The 23370-nt window shown below is 39.3% G+C and overlaps 1 protein-coding gene across 2 annotated transcripts in view; it reads right to left on the bottom strand.

Annotated features, from left to right (window-relative positions):
• Nucleotides 1–23370, bottom strand: part of CNTN2 (contactin 2) — a 907647-nt gene that overhangs the window by 134894 nt on the left and 749383 nt on the right. For both annotated transcript variants that reach the window (XM_044076798.1, XM_044076799.1), the window contains one exon: nucleotides 19160–19230. In XM_044076798.1, the coding sequence (XP_043932733.1) occupies nucleotides 19160–19230 (71 nt within the window). The remainder of the gene's footprint in view (nucleotides 1–19159; nucleotides 19231–23370) is intronic.

Below are 23370 nucleotides of genomic sequence, written 5' to 3'. Positions count from 1 at the left end.
AATCCAAGATTATGAACTGTAGCATTAGATAATTCCCACATCAGTTTGCCACTAAAAAATTATTATGGTTTACAGCACCAACTATAGTTTGTTCCTGAGCTACGTGGTATAAGGTAAATTAATTGCCAATCTCTGACATAGAATGACATACCATGAGGGTAACTATAAGACCTAAGGGGAATGTGTCTTACAGGCACACTTTTTCAATTTTCTCTGCTCTGAATGTTCTCAGGTTTAAGATGCCCATCTAAAATGCTTCCTTTCTGAATGCTTGCCATGGTCTTTACTTCTATCTGTACTCCAGTGGTAAGGAGCACAGAGTGAAATGCCCCAACTTTCCCTTCTTGGCAGTATAGATTACAGTCCTAGAGTGCCCCTGTTGCTAACCACCAAGAAGTCCCAACTTGTTCCTGCATCAGGACCACTGACAAGGCAACAGACAAGACATAAAATACCTCAGCCTTTGCACTGTATTGTCTTAGCTTCCTATCCTGTCATGTATTTACTGCAAGCTTTACTGCCAAAATTCATATATTTCTTTTGCAGTTTTGGGATCTGACTGATACCTCTTTGAAATACAGCAACACTATTTTGGAAAATACTTCTCAACCTCTCAGCACCAGAATTCTGGACAAAAACAGAAATAGTGAGGGGTGTGCTTATATTTTAAATATTGCTCTTATAAATTTAGAAAGTTGCTACATTAACAAGTTTGTATTAAGATGCATTTTCTGAAATACATAAAGTCTTAAATTCAAATGTCTGTCATTATTTAGTGATTTCAATCTTCAATGATTTGAAAGAAAAACAGAAATGTTATGAGGAACAGACCAAAAATGAGAGGCAAAATTCTGGATATTTTATGAAATTCTAGACAGTTAAGAGTTATGATCAGAAGGGTTAAAGAAAACTTAACACTTTAGTAAATTGCACACCGACAAACAAAGATTTCCTGCTGCTTTAGTGGATATGAAAATAATAAATATCTGGATTTTGTTGCATTATTTATTTTACATTCTACTACCACTCTGTACTGTGCAATGTAAGAGAAAAGGAATTATGACTGACATTGTTTTCAGTTAAAGTTGGCTTGGTTGCAAAATAAAGGATTTTATAGAGGAATACTAGAAGTATGCTTTTCTAGACTCAATCCACATACATTACATCTTTTTTAATTATTTTTGAACAGTCAGTGTTTATTCAAGCATGTTTCAATAATTATGGCTCCTGCATTACATTTTAACATTACTATTTTCAGGCACAATCTCAGTAATTACAAATCATAAGGTTCATTGAACATCTGATATCTTACTATTTTATTTGTTAACCAGTATCTCTGTGCTTTACATCCACAAAGTGTGTAGTTGATAAATAAGGCAAAGATTGAGTGGGCCATGGGCTCAAACCACCAGCAGCCTTGATTCCTGATGCCTGAATAGTATTTGTGGCTTAGGTGTACACTTACAAAACAAACCTTACCCTCCACTTTGAAAGCAAACAGTGAGCTATAACCTAGGGAACACACACAGACACAGACACACACACACACACACACACACACACACACACACACACACACACACACACACACACACACACACACACACACAGCTAGGGTATTTTCGGTTTTCTCCTTTCTGATATAATAAAGATGCTCATATACACGCTTTCATAATCTATGGTCGGTTTTCCGATGTAGAAAGTGTGGCATAGTTGACATTGAGCTAAATATATAACATAGGTAGAATTACAATTAAATCTACCTGATTTAATGGTGTAACGTTGATACCTAATATAAAATGTGTACCCTATATCTATGAATTTACAATAATTGCAGGATTCACATTTGGTCATACCTGGGTTCCTTACAGTTCTAATGTTACTTGCCTCCAAAAGGTTTTTCAAGTTCTTACCCTTCTTAAATGTAAAAGAGGAAAGTGGCCCTAATAGTGAATGCAATTCAGAATTGTTACTCAGCAAATTCCAGTTTTTCTTTACTATTGAAAGAATCTGTCCACTTTCTGAGCTGAATGTTAGTATAAAAGAGACCGGGGACCTGTTTGTCACTTGACTGGTAACAATATTAGTCATGTTATGGGAACGGGCTTTACCCTGTAATAATGGGGTATAGACACCATTAGACCTCTTCAGTGTAATCTCGGTCATGATTTCCTCAATAAGGTCTCTTGGGTACCCCCTAGAAAAAAACATATCAGCTATTTTTTCACATTCCTTCAAAAATTCACTATCAACTGTGACCATCCTTGCGGCCCGAACTAACTGGCCTTTGATTACTGATTTTTTATGGTGGAAGGGATGTGAACTACTGAAATGTAAATACGTATTTGAGAAGGTGCCCTTCCTATGGATTCTGGCAGCCAGTCTTTTATGAGTCTGATCCTTACAAAGTTCAATGTCCAAATAGGTTATTGTCTCTTTGTGGAAGGTATAAGTAAATTTCAAAAACTCAGTAGTCTGATTTAAATATTCAATAAACTGCACAACTTCATCCAAGCTGCATTTATGGATGACAAATATGTCATCCAAAAAGCGCGTGTAAAAGAATAACCTATCCATAAAGTGTCTTTGTGTAAAAATGTGCTCCTTTTCCCAGTAGGCCATAACTGTGTTAGCAAAACTGGCCCCACATGGGGACCCCATAGCCACCCCAATTTTCTGTAAGTATAACTTGTTGTCAAACAGAAAGTAATTATTAGTTAGCACAATGTCCAGCAAAATGCTGACTAGTTTGATCTCTGCTAAAGGGGCCCCTTTCTCACTAAGGAACGTACATATTCGATTTGTTCGTCTTGTAGAATGGATGTATAAAGATCTCTAATATCAATAGTTAAGAAGTTGAACTCTTCCTGATAAAGCTATGGGATCCTCATGTGGGGCCAATTTTGCTAACACAGTTATTGCCTACTGGGAAAAGGAGCACATTTTTACACAAAGACACCTTATGGATAGGTTATTGTTTTACACTTGCTTAGATTATGAAAGCAGGTATATGAGCATCATTATTATATCAGAAAGGAGAAAACTGAAAATGCCCTAGCTAGTCATAGTAAAGGGAACCCTACTCACAGCTTCAGGTTTAAAGTTATTGATCATATCCCAAAAGATGTAAGGGGTGGACCAAGATCTCTTCTTTTAGAGAAAAAGGAATTAATATGGTAGATCTGATTGGATGCTTGCTACTATCCTGGCATCAACAACTGTTGTTCCATTCAGTGCCTCGTGAGACTTAAGAGCTTGAACAGGTAATTTATTTTTATTCTTACCTTTATGCCTATCTTACTATTTCTTCTTAATATTCTTTATTTAATGAAATTTTTACTTATTATAAGTTTAAATTCATTTGTCAGGGTTTGTAGATCTCCTATGTATAGGAAATTGACTAATTATAAACCTTTAAGGTTAACAATTACTGCATGTTAGTTTTGTATTTAACTAACATGCTGGAATGTAAAGGCTGAGTATGATTTCTTTTGCCTATCCTTGTATGCCACAGCGGAACTCCGTCCGCTAATGATTGGCAGTAGAGTTTTACATGCTGGCTTGCCGCACCACTTGCCTATCCTTGTAAGTACATTAGTTTATTTTATTTCATTTTATTTCATTCTATTTTATGCCATTGTATTATGTTTGTATGCTGCACCAACTAGTAGCATTGATCGTTTAACTTAATTTATGCTGCAAAGTTTAAGGTAATTTATTATGTTTAATTGGGATATACTAAGTAATTAGGTTAATAGGAGAAAGAAGGGGGGAGTGTATTTAAGTGAATTTGAGCTGCTGTTTGTTGTCTGAAGAAGTCTAGTTACTAAACTAGATGAAAAGCACTTAACTCTACTTGTGATTTGCTACCAGTTTTTTACTCAAGTTAATAAAGAGATGAAAACCCGCGGTGGTGGTGCTGCGGTAGCGTTGTCGCCTCACAGTAAGACGCTGTCCGGTTCGATTCTCAGCTAGAGCGTCTTCTGCGTGGAGATATGCGTGAATGGGCGTACCTTCGTTGAAGGTTGTGTATTAGGGCTGGTAACTCGGCATGTAAAAATCAACTACCAATCATTAGCAGACCGGAGTTCCGCTGTGGCGACCCCTAACCGGGAAAAGCCGAAAGATACAAACAAATTTTTAATAAAGAGATGAAGAGCTGAAGACTTTGGGGTGCTGCTTGTTCCTGCTCTGGTTTGCCTTTTCTGGTTCCCAGATGCTGTACCGCTGATGGAGTTAATAAAATCTTTCCTATGAATGTGTTTAAATATGTGCACCATAGTAGATCTTTTTCACATACTGGGAAGTAAAATGAGTGTCGCTATGGAATATATGAATTTATTCCAGAGATTTCTGAGATGCCAGTATGCCTTTCTAATGTATAGCCTTGCATAACAAATGCACGGAACGCAAGCTGACCTGCACCTAGGGTATTTAAGTGTTTTGTTGTAATAGCCTGCTGTACAGAAAATCTAGCTGTGCTATTTGAACGTGTGTATGCTTTGCCTGGATAGGAGCATTTTCCATTGGCACAGAGTCTTTCAGTGCTCCCAGTATTACTAATGTCTAAGGAGTCAGAGATTAGCTATTGAAGTTTACTGTTATTTCCAGAGACTAAATTAAAAAAAAAATATTTTGTGTTGCAGTAATAATTCCCTTGTTTTTACTACTGTTAGGCAAGTATCCAGAGAATGGAAATAGTTATGTTTTGTTTTCTAAGCACTAACAACAAAGTAGATCTAAACATTTGGTAATTACCCTGGTGGCCATGAACAACCAGAAATCAGTGAAGAAAATTGTAAATCATCTTGAGCTATCCAAAATTTGAGGTATTTTCTGTGGGACAGCCTTACTAGGATCTATAAGTTCAGTGTTGCTATAAAAGGCAACAGAGTTTTCAGAATACAAAATCTTTGTGCATGAGCTTGTTCATATTTGATCTTTATCAACTGATTGTTTTGTTTTGTCCTTCTTGGGAACTAGGACTCTGGAATGGAAGTGTTGCCCAGTCTGACTGGGGGGTGGGGGTGGTGCTGACTGTATTCCTTCTTCATAAGTAACTGGACCATTAAATGAAAAGCTTGATGTGCCTGACGAGGTACTGCCTGCTGAATGAACTGCATTTGGGCTTTTCAGTAAACTCCAGTGCATAACTGTATCATACTGTAATGAAGTACCATTTGGCATTATTTCCTGCCTTGAAAATAGGGGTAATAGTGAAGGCATAAATAAGATTGTAGGAATTTGGGGGATCTGTGATTATATTTGCCCTTTCCCTGTGCATCTGAGGTACAATTTGTTTGTGTTCTGCTACACATTTGTTCATTAATTTTATAGGAGACTGATCCTTTCCTGTTTTTTAATTTGTCCAAATCTTTTGGGTTTCTAATACCATGATGGGAATGGACCCCATTCCTAAGTCAAAGTATGATTAAAGTTCACAAAATTAGTTTTGTTTCACTCTTTGATGTTAGCCAGAAGTGCTCTACGCAACACCCACAATCTGCCCAGTAATGACTCTTCCTGCAATATGTATGGACTTCCAGGTATCGGTACGATTGTAAATCCTTTTTGTAAGACCCTTTGCTCCTACTACTACTGGAACTGTCTGGGTAGCCTTCCTCCACATTGCCCTCATTTCTGCATGTAAATCCTGGTATTTTATGATTTTGTGTCTCTCTCTGTATGTAAGACACGGTAGTCACTGTGTGTAACAATTTCAATGATCAATGTTACTTTTGTCTTCTTTTCATGGACTACTATATCTGGTTTTCTCGCATATGTTTTTTGAACTATACATAATGGGTGATCCCATGTGATATAAATTTCATAATCTTCTATAATGCTTTGTGGCTCATGTTTCCAATGTTTTTTCAGTTACTTCTATATTATAATGTTTGCACAATCCCCAGTGCAACAGTCTTGTCACATTATTAAGCCTTTCAGTATACAGTCCTTCTGCCATTTGTATATCACAACCAGCAACAAGTTGTGCAACTGTTTCCAATTCTGTTCTACATAACCTTTATGTGTCTGTTTCTCTCACATGTTCAATGGACTTTGTAAACCAACTTGTATGTAGTTCACTATCTTGGGCTGCCAACATTAACTTTTCGTCTTTTGGTTTTAATTCACCTCTCATTAGCCATTTCTGCATTCAATCCTGATCTACATGAGGTTGATCTAAGAGTTTTCTATACTTGCAAATATATTTATGCATTTTCCACATTTCTTGCCTTCTCATCTGATTCTTCACCTTATGTTCTTTCTTTTGTTTTTTGACACATTCAGTTGCTGCCTGATTTTTATCTACTTCTGGTTTGATTTCCATTCCTGCTTGACACCGATATGCTTCTGCTAAACTATGTTCGGATCTTGTGAGGTCAGCAAATATGTATGCAGTCCCACGATTGCAGATCTATACATGTAATCAATTTCAAGGCGGTCCATACCTCGTTCAGAAAGGAGAATATATAATCTTGGTATGCACTGATTTTTATAACTTATATGATGAGCATGAAGCATCCTTATTGTTTTCCTGTCCAACCTATTCAACACCTTTTGGGGCCAGCTAATTACTCCAAAACTGTAAGTTAGGATAGTTTCCTCCTATAAAAGGCCTTTTATGTGTATTAAAATATATTTGACACTGTGTGAACATGTTAGCTTTTAATGAGTAGCATAAATCTGGAGGGTTTAGGGGAATTTTAGTAGTTTTGAAGATGTAGATATACTTTTGATGACATATCAAAAGTTTAAATAAACTAATGATAATGTGGCAAGAGTGGCGATTTACAAACATCTACACAGTTTGTCAGATACATGTTTATGTCACAGCCTTTATCTGGGATATTTTACTAGGATAACTATATGTTGTAGCAGATATGTATTTTTCACACACTTTATTTGAGGTCTGTTATTAGAATAAATATGCACAATGCACAACATGTTTGAGTCTGGTGTTACATATTCATAATATTTTGTACCATACTGGTAGGGAACAAGTTCAAAGATGAGTGGTGAATCTTTGAATCACAAAACATATTCCAAAACCACAGTGTACATGATATTATACATATCTAACAACCCCCCTCCCAAAGCTCAAGTTATCTGATTTGCTTTCATTTATGTTGATCATATTTTCATTAAGATTCCAAAACAATTTATGCCTGAGTTGGTGGAGTCCTTGGATGTATTTTAAGAAATTCAGCTTGAACACAAACATGTTATGGTCAGTATCAAAGCCATAATTATAGACACATTATATTTCTCCTATTTTTTAAATCTATACCATACAGAAATTATACTTCTCACATTTATGTAAGATTTTTATTACTGCCCTACTTTAAACCTAGAACTTGTTAGTGGCTGTTTTTATAGTTACGCAATCAATTATATATTCCATTATTGTAGATAATGCTCTGCCATGCTATATTAATTACCAATTATTCTTGCATTTAACTATTTTATTGTTGTACATACAATGACAGACAATGGCCATGGATTCATGATCTGCACTACTGCCTATATAATCCTATCTGCTGACTCACTGAATATTTATTTATTCATAAATACTGTATACACCACTCCTTATGTGAGGGATAACTGGCCTTTAGATCATATGGTAAATGTACATTGCTGCCTCAGATCATACTATATTTGCAGAATCTTGCACATTTTATTGTTTAACTTTAAGATGCATACCATGCTCAAAATCTGATTGCTTCAAATGGCAGAATGCAGCACTCGTATGCACTTTACAGTACGAAGATGCAGATCTGAATTATCATCATTGGCTCCCTAGAATTTCACTCAACTCAGATTGTGCTCAGCACCTTTCACTGTCTTATCAACAGCAATCAAAAAATTACCAAAGTTAATTTGCAAACAACCATACAATATTTATAGTGAGGGATTATTAATATCTCACCAGTACCAATACCCCCTTTATGGTAATGCTACCAGCAGCTAGACCAGTCTAGCACATCAAAAACAAAATTACTGTTTACTGATAAATAAGACAGCTATGAAATATTGCTATGGTAGCAGCACTTCAGCAGTAAGTCTTTGAAAGACAGGAGCCAGCAGCAAATGTTTCCAATTTAATACACATACCCTTAATCTAATAAATAAAACACCACATCCAAGTATTTAAAACTGGACAATAAATCGCTTTCCTTTAAATAAATAAGGACTGGAATTCATATTCAAATCACCAATTATAAAATGGCATTTTGAGCAGTTAGTGGCCACAAGCACACTATGGGTGTTTCAAAGATGCAAATTACACAGTAGGACAATAAATTGTAGAATGTATTATGCAATCATTTGCATGCATTACACAAGGAGATGGAAGCGGTGGTAGTGTTGCGGTAGCGTTGTCACCTCACAGTAAGACGCTGTCCAGTTCGATTCTCAGTTAGAGCGTCTTCTGCGTGGAGACATGCGTGAATGGGCATACCTTCATTGAAGGTTGTGCGTCAGGCCTGGCAAGCCGGTATGTAAAAATCAACGGCCAATCATTAGTGGACTGGAGTTCCGCTGTGGTGACCCCTAACCGGGAAAAGCCAAAAGACACAAACAAACACAAGGAGATGGAAGTGAAGTCACATATTTAACCAAATGAGGCAATAATAAGATGTAAATGCAGGTAGGTAAAACAGTGTCACAATTTCTAGATGTATCTGCAGAAGCTTGCACATTCCATTGTGTGGTTCTAAGTGATTGTCAGTGTTGATGTGACACCTCAACCCATGTACAAAAATGGGAAAATGGGGTTGTGGATGGATGTATTGTGCAAAATAAGTGTTTATTGATATAGAAACTATGTATGTAGCCACTACCCCCACCACAAAAAAATAAAATTGTGTTCTGTTTTGCAGGTGATGCTGGATTTTCCTTGAATCCCTGTCTCATAATTTCTGTCCGCAATCCCAAATGCATGGCTGAAATGTAACATAACACTACCTATGCTCAGACAAGGAATGTGACTGTGTCCTTGTTGTGCTGAAGACATGCTTCTACTGTGCTGCCATATCTTATATGGCACTGTAATCCTCCACTGACATAGCAAGCTGGTCATTGTCTGTGCCATGCAGAACACTATGACCATGTAGAAAAAATCAGTCAGTCTCATGGAATGTTGTTTTAGAACCTGTCTCAGAAACCAGAGCAGCATTAGTAGCATCATCAGGAGAGGACAATGAGGAGGAACAGGGTCATATATTTGCAAGGAAAGTCCTCCCAAGGCAGCAACAAGTATGATACCTGGCAATGCTAGTGAAAAACAATGTCTGGTCAGAAAGTATGGGCCATAGCAACCATAAAGTGACAGCATCACACAGACTAAACATAACAAATGCAGTGTTAGTATTGGGCTATGCTGATCATTGTATAGTCTGGTCACAATGTGCATCGGACTTCATCTTAGTACAACAAGATGGAGGGTGATGTTAGTTATAGACATCATCATTTTCTAACACATGACAGGGGCTACAGTAACACAAGACTGTCAGCAGAAACTGGATAAGGAAACATGTCACAGTCATTGAAGGTGAGGACTTAAAGGTGAGAAAATAAGGGTGTCAGGGATCGCATCCACTTGTGCCATTTCTGGCAATGGGTGAGGGCTTCAGAATTCTTGTACTAGGCAGTGAGTGATACTGTGGGACCTGGTTCTAAATAGAGCTTGCTGGTGAAGGGTTCCATGCATGGAGAAGAATAGTTGCTACAGCCGACAGTGAAGGATGGCAGGGCACCTGACAGCTACTGACACTGCTGTTAAGCATGTACCCTGCAAAGGCTTTAGTACATCTCCACTCTGCATATGTATCTTAACCTAGCCACAGATAACATTACCAGTGTTGGCAGCCGTGATGGCACTGCCAGTCCTACAAATGGATGTGGTGAGTGAAGAAATGTATTTCACCATATCAGTCATTTTAAGATGTCTGAATTTCATATCTGCACAAAGCTCATGGCAGTGCTGGGCAAAATCCTCATATATGCCTTACTAGATTCACTGCATAATGTGCAGCACCAGTCTGCACTTGGAGTATATTCTGCACATCTGCTGATTTTTTTTCCCAGTGCTGCCAATGTGTCATTGGCCTAATGTAAGTTGTTATGACACTGGGTGCCCCTGGATTGCTGGCCTGTGGCAGGTGTGCCCATATTAAAACTGCTGCATCACATACAGAATGAGCAGTTATAATGCTGTCATCCACAGGAGGTTGACCCCCACCGCCCACAAAGAGATGCTGTATGTTTAACCTGTACAGCTACAGGGTCCTCAGTATGTTTGGCTGTATGTATACCATGTGTGGAATATGCTTCATCACCCAAGAGAGAAACAAATAATGTCACTGTGACTTTGAATATGACTCATGTCCATATCTACTCCATCACCATATATTCCAGAGATGCCCTTTATTCAGCCTCTGGCCTTTCTTTGTGCTTTCACCTTTGAAACCTATGAGTGCATAACATACAGAACATCACAAGTGTTTCTGCTGCACTCTGCTACACTTTGTTGTGAGGGAAAGGTTAGGTTGCTTTTTATTTGTTGTAGTTTGTATTCCTTTATTGCCTTTTTCTATTTTGTATACTGTGATTTATCTTCTTTACACTGTGTTTTACTTGTATTCTGCTTTTAACTGCATATTAAAACTTGAAAAGAGACCACAGCTCTGTCTCTTGTGAGTCAGATGGAAGATTTTCCCACCCTTCCAGCCAGTTGCTGTTGTATTCTTAAACACCACTGTCTTTCTAGTTGCCTGCCACTTATGTTAATTTGACCATATATCTCATTTCCTGTATGCTTTTACTGGTTGGTGTAAGCACAAAATTATCATTTTGTGCAATTACTCCCCTTCAACTATTTAAATTCATTGGCCATCCTATTGTATTCCATAGTACCAGAATACAGAAGTGACCACCCCCTTTCAATCTATCTTGCTGTTTTAAAAATAGTGACTCTCCACTAAAACTTAACTTTTTAGACAGGTAAAACTTAAGTTACCTACTTTCACATCTAACTCCTCTAGTGCACACTGCAGTATTTAGAATCAACCATTTTTTTCATCTTACCTTTAAGCATTTATTGCAAGACCACCAGTTATTGGAGAACCCACATTCTGCCTCTCAGTAGTTATCTTGGGATTAGTGCTTCTGTTTTCTCCTGGTGAGAGAAGGAGTGGTTACATTATTTCCTGGAGACTGCTGATCACCAGAAAGCTTAATAACTGGAATCTGTGCTCATATTCTGATCCTGGTGAGATTAGGAGCAGAGTGCATTGAGTCCTGACTCTTTCTGGTTGGAGAGTGAGTGTCTGTGCTTAATGTACCTGATTGGTCTGGTTGCTATTCGAGTCAACTACTAGAAAATGGCTACAAGCCTGCAGACCCTTGCATCATCTGGGTCAAGACTGTGGATCACCAAACAGGCTGTGACCTGCTTCTCTTCTTGGGATTGGTGCTAACATTTTGCTTCTGATGAGAGAAGAAGCAAAGGAGTATTGTATCCCAACAGTGAAGCTGTGCTGAGACCAGCATTAGTAGTAGCCAGGCAGTAGTCATTCATGCGACTCCTCTCTTTTCATCATTCTTGACAAGCTAATTCTTTATTTTTCAGTAAGTACTGTCTGATTTCTTTCTAACTTCAGAATATCTGCCTAAATACGTCATCCTTAAATTTTCATGTTCTACGTATTAGTTTCCCCTCAAGTGTTTGGCAGTGCTCTGTACAGACTCAGATACCTTGAGTGACATTTTTCCTGTAAAAGGAATATATAAGGAAACAGCTTCAGTACTTAGTAATAATGACCATCCCAATTGGCATGTCTAAAGGTCAGTTCCCTGTGCTTTCTCCTATTAACTTTGTGAACTTGGGCATTCTGAGCCAGTGTAGTAACTGCCTCATGTACACAGACAACCCTCTCCTCTTACCTTCCAACACTCAGACTTGAGAGAGATGCACTTATATGTCCAAACTGGAACCCATGCACTTTCAAGCCAAGACTAGAATAGCTGGCCAAGAAGAGAAGCTCAACACCTGCACCACACCACATGCAACACATAGCCCTCCAGAACACCTACCATCACAGCTCTCACATAAAAACACAAACCACACACCCACCTTCGCGGACACTCTCAATATAATTCTTCCCAAACAGCAGAGACATCCAAGGCAGAAACGCACTTGACCACCACAACACAGCACAAACCATGACACACATAGCTCACCTACACAGTGTGCCCCTCAACCTAAGCCACTAAGGCCAACAGCTTGCCCAATACACTAATCATAGGTGACTTGATAGTCAGGCACACTGATGTCCCACTCAGTAGGTTGAATAAGGAGAAGGTAACAGTCAACTTTCTATCGGGTGCCAGAATCCGACACAACACATACACTCAGGTCACTCCACAACAAGTACATGTATGACTCTGTCACTGTCCATGTGGGTGTGAATGACCTGAGACGCACCTCTCTGGAATACATGAAAAGAGACATGGGGGAACTCTCGGATTATGTGGCCCAGGCAGGTATGACCCTAGCCCTAAGCAGCATCCTACCATTGCCCAGAATGATACCACAATACAAGCAGAAAATGACTGACTTTAGCAATTGGCTATGTTTCTGGTGTTATTCTATAGGGCTCCAGTATCCAGTATCTGTCTGCTTGGGATGACATGATTGACAGACCTCGATGCTTTGCCAGATATGGCCTGCATCTGTCACTTCTGGGTTTCCGGATACTGGCTAAGGCTCTTGCCACCCCTATAGTGCCTTTCTTAGGCGATGTTCCAAAGACCAAATTACCACCGTAACAGCTATAAATAAATGCAATCTGATGGTCATGCTGCTCAGTGCTAGAAGTTTAAATCTCAAGATGCACTTGCTCGAAGTACTCCTCAAAATGGAGAACATTGACATTTGTCATGTAACAGAAACCTGGTTTAAAGCAGCAGAAATCACCCCTGCGCTACCAGGTATAACTCATTCCACACCTTTCGGCCCCAGAACATGGACCAAAGCTCCAAATGCAGTCATGTCTCCATATTCATAAAGGATATGCACACCTCCAGACTAGTAGCCCAGCATAATGCATCTGAGATACTTCAGGTACAACTAACATTGGGTAAGACAGTGATTCAGGTCATAGCCTGCTATAGGTCCCCAACCATGTCCCAAGACTCTCACTCCACATTCCTAAGCACCCTGGAAACTATTAGGGTCCAACCCAACACTCACACACTAGGTGACTTCAACTACCCCTCCATCAACTGGGAAAACTACTCATGCACCAATACACTGGCCCAACACTTCCTGGAATTCATCAATGCCAATGCCCTGGACCAGCGCATTATTACCCCCACTAGAGGAAGCAATATCCTTGGCTTGGTTATTATTAACATGGGCAATCGTTGCTTTACACCAATACTCAATTCCTCCCTTGTTAGATCCAACCACAAACTAATCACCATGGAAATCCACATCTCACCCACACTCCCGCAAAGGTGACCACCATGAAAAACTTCTCCAAAGGTGACTTTGGGCTCCTATAAACAGAGGTGGCTAACTTCATGGTACCCATGCCAATGGAAAATAGATGCATAACTGCCGAATCATACACCAATGCACTGTACTAACAAGTACATAACTGCATGGAACTAGCTATACCCAACAGAACCAAGACACTCTCCTCCAAAAAAAGGAAGCCAATCTGGTGGTCCCCTGTCATTAATAAACTCTACAACAGAAGGGAGAAACTGTTGTAGAAAAAGGTGAAGTCCCAAGACTGGAAAAACTACCTTATTAGCCTCAACAAAAAGTTGAGATCCCTCATCAAAACCTGTAAAGCCAGCTATGAAGGCAGAATTGCGGCAGACACTAGAACCCACAGTGTGAAAGTAGTGGACTCCAAGTCAGACTGCCAACCAGTCATGAGTGGAGTCCCACAGGGATTGGTCTTGGGTCCTCTCCTGTTTGGCATCTACTTCTCAGAAGTCCAAGCCAACACAGAGTGACTCTGGCTGACCAAGTTCACAGATGACTGCAAGCTGGGAGCCATTATTACCAAGTGATGTAGACATCCTACCGAAAGGCCTCACTGAGACCAATGACTGGTGTCAAAACCATGGCTTTAAGCTTAATGCCAAAAAATACATCATCATCCCCTTTGGGAAAAACTCTTTTCCCACTAATTACCACATCAATGGGAGCCCACTGAACACTGAAGGTGTTATAAGAGATCTGGGGACACAGGTTGACAGCAACCTCTCCTTCAACCACCACATTGCCACTGTGTTCAGAAAGTCCTTCTATGTGGCACATCTCATTACCAATGGTTTTGCATCCAAGAACAAAGAGGTCATCATCTCTCTCTACTCTTCCCTCATTAGGCCTATTTTTGAGTATAATGCCCCATTTGGCATGTACCTAACTAGACATATGCAACAGTTGTAAAGGCTCAAAAGTACCTCACAAAGAGGATCCTAGGCGTTAAACACATGTCCTACATGGACAGACTCAAAAAACTCCAGCTATTCTCGGTCTCATATCATCTACTAAGAGGCAATCTCTGCTTGACTTACAAAGCCATGTCTGACCCAGCTCTGTTAGAAATACTACATCTAAAGAAATTCAATCCCTCCGCACCACATGCTCCAGAGACCTCAACCTAAGTACCACAATCAACAGAACATGCTGGAGGGACAGGTTCATAACCCAGAAACTGCCCATGCTCTGGAGTTGACTTCTCATACATGTCAAACAGAGCACCTCACTGGCCCTCTTCAAGAGAAATCTTGATGAGTGGATGGGAAATAGAAAGTTCACCCCGGGGTTCACTCCAGTGGTTCTACTTGATAGAGGCACTGGGAACTAACATCGTGCGGCACAATGCTAGGGCACTTCTATGGGCTAGGCTTGTAAAGGCTGTAGGGCCATTAGCCTAGTACACACCTAGAAACCTATGAACATTATATTCTACTCAGCTTTACTTTCTTTGGTAACGACACTGTGGCATGCATAATGTGATGATAAAGAGAAATGTTTATTGTGTCATTTTGATTAATTATACACAAAGTATGTTTTAGAACTGTAAACACAGATCTCTGTTAAGTACTGCTGACCTGCTGTATTACCCACTAATACACAATTACACTTTCCAGAGTGTCATCCAAACTACCTACAAGGATAAGTCTTATTGTATCTTCTACAAGCATGATTGCAAGAAGTTTTTTCAGCTCTGTTAGTTTTGTGGGACCTGGAGGACCACCTCCTGTGGTGAATCTCTCAAATGAAATTTTCAGTGCTTTGTTGCTGTCATTGTTACTTATGTCTGTCATGAGATGTTGACACTGGCCCTCTGTGTAGTTATACCCACTGACAGTACGGACATCCTTGCTCCCTCAGCTGTTGGTCTGCACTCCCTCTGCCCAATAACCACAGTCCATGATGCATGAGGACTTGCAGCAAGATGTCATTCTTAGCAGCACTGACATTTACAGCCACTGCCTGCCTTGTCTTCTTGGCATGGATGTTCAAAAACATTCTCGTACTCAATGGGGCTTTGAGGCACTGTACTGCATATCACACTACCTACTGCTACTGTAAGGAAGCTCTGCTGTAATAGGTACCACAAGTTATCTGGTGCAGAGGCTGCATCATGGGAGATGTTGATATGGTATTCCAACCTGTAGCCATACATGCTGTTCTGGTCTACAAAGTAATGTGTCAACTGCAGTGATTATACAGTTGCACAAGAATAGTACTGGTTGGGATGTGACAGCTGCAGTGATTAGACAGCTGCATGGGAAAAGTACTGCTCAGATATAACAGCTGCAGTGATTATACAGTTGCACGGGAAAATCACTGCTCAGATGTGACAGCTGCAGTGATTATACAGTTGCATGAGAACAGCACTGCTTAGGTTGTGACAGCTGCAGTGATTATACAGTTGCACAAGAACAGCACTGCTCTGGATGTGATAGCTGCAGTGATTATACAGTTGCATGAGAACAACACTGATCAGATTTTTGCAAATGGGCAGTACAGGCTGCACAGCCTCATATCATGGCTCAGCCATTCATATGTCATAGTTTTGTTGCACTCCTGTGCACAACTTAGCCACACTTGTGCAGTGCAGGTGCACTGCAAATAGTTATGAATGCCACATTAAGCAGTGCACTTTGGCACAATAAAATAAAATATACAATCAGCTATAAACTTGCAAAAAGAAAATACTAAAATGTTTTTAAATTGATAGGAGGCATGCAGCAGAACTTTGTGTAGCTGCTTATCAGGACCTGTGTCAGCAAGTAGCTAAAGATATGCTTGATTTTCTAACTACTTTGTTGTATGTTGTTGTATCTTTCGGCTTTTCCTGGTTAGGGGTCACCACAGCGAAACTAAGGTCTGCTAATGATTGGCAGTAGATTTTTACATACCGACTTGCCAGGCCTGATGCACAACCTTCAACGAAGGTACGCCCATTCACGCATGTCTCCACACATAAGATGCTTTAGCTGAGAATTGAACAGGACAACGTCTTACTGTGAGGTGACAACGCTACCGCAGCACCACCACCGCAGCAAACATTCAAACAGTTATTGTAAGTCTTTCACAGGCCATGGATTCCAGCTTGTAATCTGTTCAGAAATGCGACCTGATCAATCCAAAAGTGAAGAAGTAAAAAAACTCTTAACAACAGTTTTTCTATTTTTCTGCTTAAGAATCTCAGGAAGTATTTCCTGATTTTCTTTAATTTGGATAATGCTCTTCCAGGGAGTGGGGACAGGGGAGGTAATGTATTTCTTAAAGCTAAAAGCAATGCTGACATGTACTTCTGAGTAGCTGACGTAAGCTTCAGTTTGTTCAGTTTGTAACATTTTTACTCAAAGCTGTCACATACTCCGCAATTATTAGATTTTACAGTCTGTATATGTCACGCATTTTTACATACAACAAGATTTGCAGTCACAGTTCCTATGAAAAAAATAGTGCACATGTGAATGTATGTGTGCATATATTTGTGTGTGTGTGTGTGTGTGTGTGTGTGTGTGTGTGTGTGTGTGTGTGTGTGTGTGTGTGTGTGTGTGTGTGTGTGTGTGTGTGTGTGTGTGTGTGTGTGTGTGTGTGTATATACGTATATATATATATATATATATATATATATATATATATATATAGATATATATATATAAAATATTTTTTTTTGTTTTGTTTTTGTTTCATATATTGGAATACGGAAGAAAGTGTTTCTGTGTGTGTGTTTGTAAATATATATATATATATATAATATATATATATATATATATATATATATATGTGTGTGTGTGTGTGTGTGTGTGTGTGTGTGTGTGTGTGTGTGTATGTGTGTAAAATATAAATCTTTCCCTCTCATTATATGTTAGGGACAGTGATAGATCACTTGCTCTTTCCACTAACTGATATTATGTATGATATATATGAATATATGTATGGGTTTTGATCTTTAATTAGATTTCCAAACCGCTTTAGTAAACTGACAGCCTAAAAATCTGATCTGAAAATAATGCTTACCACCCTCTCTAAGACAACCTCCTACTACAGAACCTGATAATAATAAAAATATATGCTAATTAAGTGCAGACTCATTTCTAATAATACAGACATGAGGCAAATACATTGTATCAGAAGGCCAGAAATAATGCAGTTATTCTGCAACCCTTACTTGGAGCTCACTCCATTAGAAAAATGACAAAAAATGTGATGCACACTGAAACTGGACAAGGGGGGGGGGGTAAGAAAGTTTGTTCTCATACCTACTAATGGTGACTAATGTGGAAAATATATACTGACCAATACACTGATGGGTATCATAGATAAAATATTCACATCATCCTCCCTTGGACATTTTAGTAGAAATTAATCACATATTGTTAGGGTATAGCAACCAAGGGTTTTTGCTCCATTGGTTGGTGTTTTGTGTAACTGGAGTTAACATGAAAAAATGCCACAGAAAACAAGGGCAAACCTAGAAAAAAATGCCACAGAAAACAAGGGCAAACCTAATCCAGAGATAATAAACAAGTGTTCCAAATAAACAGCACTCAGTGTTTGTTTACTTCTTATAGATGTGTACATTAAACCTTTTTTCTCATTTTCTTGCTTGGTTGTTTTATATATGTGATTTATCTGTGGGCATCATGAAACACTGAATTTTATCAGAGATGACTTCATTGTCCCAGCTGTACCCAGACAAACTCTGAGATTCTTGTAAGAACGAGGAATGTGTGGATGAAAAAGGATACCTGTGTAAAAATATGTACTTGCATGGAAACTTGTGGTGATATAAAGTGAGAAATAGTCTGCAAGAAGCATTTTGAGGTGGATAGAGTCATGGTATGTGGAAGCTTAAATGCCACCAGAACATAAACTCATTAATGTTTTATATATATATATATATATATATATATATATAAGTCTGGGGTACATTAGAAACAAGAGAGCTGAGAATATGAACATCACTAGTTGGGTTATCCTGTCTCCTGGCTTCAAAGTGGTGTAGCACAACAAATCACTGACAAGGGTCACTGGAAGCTGGCATGCAAAAAGTGTCAGTGCCTGTAGAAAAGGTAACATTTAACAACCACAAATAGACCTCAGTGTGTGTATGTGTGTGTGTGTGTGGCGGGGGGGGGGGGCAATAGGAGATTTTCAAAAAGATGTATAGTTGTTATTTCAAAAACCTAAAACAGACAAAAGTCACTGCTTGAAAACTATCTAATTAGCATAAGAAGGAAAGCAGAATTTAATGAAAGACTGGTACTCCTACTGTCCTCATATTGTCTGCCTTTTTCTCCAAAACAACTGCAGAAACATTGCAAAGAGTTTTGGAGAAGTAGAAAAGAAACTGAACAAGTAAGAGTTAATGTAGTGAATATTTACAATGAAACTTAAAAGGGGTATTAGCAGGGATTTCATTCATGCATTAACCTTTCTGATGAGACAGGATGCCAACTAGAAGACTAGTCTTCCGATTAGTGAAAAATAAGTCTTTGTGTGAAACTAACTGTTGCTTGCACTGTTATTGGGAGTATGGCATTTAAAGCCCACAAAAAAGAACAATTTTGGTTAATTTCTCCTCATTTAGAAAATATTTATACTTACCATCCAGTTTATTATGAGTTCGTGTGGATCTCCTCCTCCACCGCTGAGACCAGATGGGGCAACCATGGGTGCTGAAACATTGAAACATGGAAAACATTTTTTTTATACCTGTATTATAATTATTTGTAAATACATTCAGCCTTACATCTGTGAAATCTTTATATATAATCTGTATTAAAATGTAATTCATGTCAATTTTTAAAATGTTAACTGTCTGTGGTTGAACCTTGTGCTTGGTCATGACTGAAACCAGTCTCTTGGACCTAACCACTTAAACTGGTTATAAATCAAGTAAATAAAAAAAGGATAATGTTTTCTTTTATTACTTTATCTCTTTTATTGGCTTCTTTTTGTTCTTTCATTTTGGGTTTCCTTGTTGATATATGGTGCTTCATGAATTCCAAAATGTGTATGCTACATCTTTTTCCAACATCTCTAGGACATTTCCATTCACCTTGCTTCAGGCAGTGTTCCCTTTTCAGCATTTTTAATTCCTGTTGTTACAAGGGAGGAAGGGGCATAACCTCTAACTACTGTCAATAACTGGGAGTGAGATATTGCATAGTGAATATTTTACAAGAATAAATGCATGTAGGCTGCAATCTGCAGTAGCTATTTGGGTGTTTCTGCTTCACCTATCATTATTTTAACCTTTTCATAAAAAGACAAAGTACTAGAGACAAAAATAATTCAGCTTTTTTCCTTGATGGCTACAGTCCATTAGTACCTGGCATTAAAATGGGAGAAGAAAAAGTAGTTTGTGAAGAGCCAACCTGTCTAGAGGATTTCCACTTTTTTGTCCATAAACCTTTATTTCTTCACACCTCCTGCATGTGAGGCTGAAAACATCAGTGAGCTTGCAGAAATTCTAGGATCATGCCAAACCTAGGTCACAGAGAGGTAATAAATAATTTAAAATAACATCCTTATTTATCTATTCTTTGCCCAGTGCCCTCATTATACTGATAATTCCAGTACTCACACTGAAGTCTTCAACATGGATTTACTCCTCACATGTGCACCAGGGTATTATTTTATACCATATATCTTTAGAAAACACAGTATTATTTGGTCAGAGTTCCCCTTTCCCAGTTCTGAATAGAATCCCAGTTCCCTGGCAAAGGCATCCTGGTTCCCTGGCAAAGATTCCAGGCATAGGACCTGCAGGTCAGGCAAGTTTTGTGCCATCTCACAGATTGTATTTTTCATTTTTAGTCATCATATATATTACATCTGTTTTATAGGAGTCATTTAGCACACCTCAACTGCTTTTTAAGTGAATTTAATATTGTACTTCTCCTCCCTCTATCCTTTCTCCAACTGTCCCCTGTCCACTTGAATTCTTTGCTGGATTCCCATTCCACCACTCAGCGGTTCACAAAACTCTCAGTACAGAATTATTACATTTATATATCCAGGGAGTAGCTTATCCTGCTAGCTCCTGCCCGTGACTTCCATTATCCCTGATCTTCTTATCACAATAACATCCTACAAATCTCCACAATATTATCCTGTAGACCCATAACACATCCTAATCTCTTCTGATCTCTCATGGGAATAGCCATGCTCTTTAACCTCTCTTCATACCTTTCCCTTCTAGTCTACACACACTTTTGGGTGTTTTCCTCATGACAGCTTGGGGTCCTGCTCTCTCTGAGCTTGAGAACTGCTTAATGTGGTTACAAATGACCAGGACCAACTAAAGTGGAAGCATTAAGTCTTTGCTTCTGTAGCCTAGCCTTCGAGGTTGGTTACAGAGTATACTGCTCGCTGCTGACACAGTCCTCTTTATGTACTTCTAATGGACTAGTCCAGGTGATTGTGTCCTGAGGCATCATTTTATTTATTTATTTATTTTTTATTTATTTACATTTGTTGACCGGGAGTGTCCGAGTGGACGTAGGTCCATTTTCAGCGGTGGCCCGGGGAGAAAAGCTCCACAGTTAAAATAAACAGACAGTAGTTACATTGGATTACATAGTGATTAACAATTTAACATAGCAATTACTTACAGCATATTTACAGATGAATAACATAGTACATCAGTAAACAACTAGAATCTTTATCTGTGAAGTACATAACAGACATTAACAAATGTTACAATAAGAAGTTCCTGCTGTATAATAAGTACTAGGCTTATGAGCATCTCAGCTTGCTATAATCAAGGTAGTTAGTAGAGTGGAAAGAAAGGTAGTGGCTGGATGGGGTGGGTGATATTAGAGTGGGAGTTGCAAGGGCATAGCCAGCATGTTTTTAGGTGCTCTTTTAGTAAAGTTTTGAAGTGGGTGCATGATGGTATGGAGGTAATTGTGGGTGGGAGGGAGTTCCATAATTTGGCTATGGTGCAAGAGAATAGTGCTTCACCAGCAGAGTTATTGGCTTTAGTGATCTGCAAGTGATTTTTGTTGCTGGATCTGAGTGGTCTGGCGGTGCGATAGGGTTGGAGTAGATTCTGGAAGGATGGGACATTTAGTGGATGGTTTACTAGTTTGTGGGTGAGTGAGAGTTGATACCACTGAAGGAGGTGAGGGAGTTCAAGCCAGCCCAGTTCAGCAAGTGAAAGACAGTGGTGACTACAGTAGGATGCCCTGTGGCGAATTTGGCGATTTTGTTGTAGCAGGTCTCTAGCTTGTTTAGATCACATTGCCTTAGGTTGGTATATATTGTATAGGCATAAAGTAGGGCGGAGATAAGGTGGGAATTTGCTATTGAAATCTTTGCTGCTTTGGCGAGAAGTTGCTTATTTCTGTATAATGCTCCTAGTTTTTTGTGGACTTTTTTTATGGTTATGGATATGTGAATGTCAAATTTTAGTTTATTGTCTATTTCCACTCCTAGCAATTTGGTGTGTTCAGTTGGGTATATAGTGGTGTTGTCTTTTGCTGTGATGCTAAAGTGAGAGTTGTTTTGAGTATGCTTGGTGGGTTGGAAGATGAGTAGTTTAGTTTTGTTTGGGTTGAGTATTAATTGGGCATCGGATAACCAAGTTTCAACAGAGGAAAAGGCTTGCTGTGTGACTTTTTGCAGTTTGGGTAGGGACTGGGCTGAGCAGATGATGGTCGAGTCATCTGCACATTGTATGAGTGTGCAATGTTTGGTGGAAGAGGCTAGGTTATTGGTGAAAACAGAGAAGAGTAGGGGTCCAAGGATGGATCCTTGGGAAACCCCTATGGAGACAGGTAGTTGGGGAGCTATGTCATTCTGTCATACAGCGGATTGTTGGCTGTCAGACGGGTAACTCTGAAACCAGTTGGTGACTGACTGGGAGAAGGATAGGTTATTGAGGACAGAGATGGGCTGTTTGTGTGGGACCATGTCAAATGCTTTAGATAGGTCTAGGAAAGTAGCAGAAGAGAGATAGCCATTGTTTTTATGCTGAAGGATAATGTTAGTAAAGGAGAGTAAGGCAGTGGTGGTGCTATGGTGTGGTCGGAAACCATGCTGAGTATTAGAAAGGAGGTTGTTAGTAAGGAGGTAGTCTGAGACTTGAGAGTGTATGCATTTCTCTAGTATTTTGGAGAGTGGAGAGAGAATAGCTATGGGGTGGTAATTGGTTAGTTCTGTGGAGGGTCCGCCTTTGTGGAGGGGAATTATATGTGATACTTTCCACAGTGTGGGAACGTAACTTTCTGACAGAGATCGGTTAATCAAGATGGATACTGGGTAGGCCAGAGCATCAGCTGCGATTTGTAGGTATTCACTTGGGAAGTTGTCTGCTGCTAATTTGGTGGGTTTAAGTTTAGTTAAGAGTTTTTTTATGTTGGAGGTAGGTACAGGAGAAAAAGAGAAGGCAGTGGGGAGATTACTAGTTGAAGGTGTGGGTTGGAGGGGAGGGGGTTGTGTTGTTTAGCTAGTGATGGTATGGTTTGTGTGAAGTGTGTGTTGAATGAGGTAGCAATATTTTCTGAGGAGTGAGGGATGTTAGGAGGAGGGGTACTGACTTTACCTGGGTGGAGGATGGAGTTTATGAAGGACCAGAATTGTTTGGGGCTGTGTTGTGAGGAGTCTAGGGCAGACTGGTAGTATTGGAATTTGTCCTGTTTTATTAGCTTTTTGACTGTATTGCGTAGTTCTAGGAATTTCTGTCTAGTTGAGGGGGTTTTGGTTTTGCGCCAGTGCTCCCAGGCTTTATCCATGTTTTTCATTTCTGACTTAGTGGTTTTCTGTAGCCATGGGGAGGGTTGTGCTTTGGTTCTGGAAAGTCTTATGGG

This window comes from Protopterus annectens, chromosome 7.part0, assembly GCF_019279795.1.
Source record: "Protopterus annectens isolate FY-2018-M chromosome 7.part0, PAN1.0, whole genome shotgun sequence".
Lineage (NCBI taxonomy): Eukaryota > Metazoa > Chordata > Ceratodontiformes > Protopteridae > Protopterus > Protopterus annectens.
This window is presented reverse-complemented; position numbering and strand designations above follow the sequence as displayed.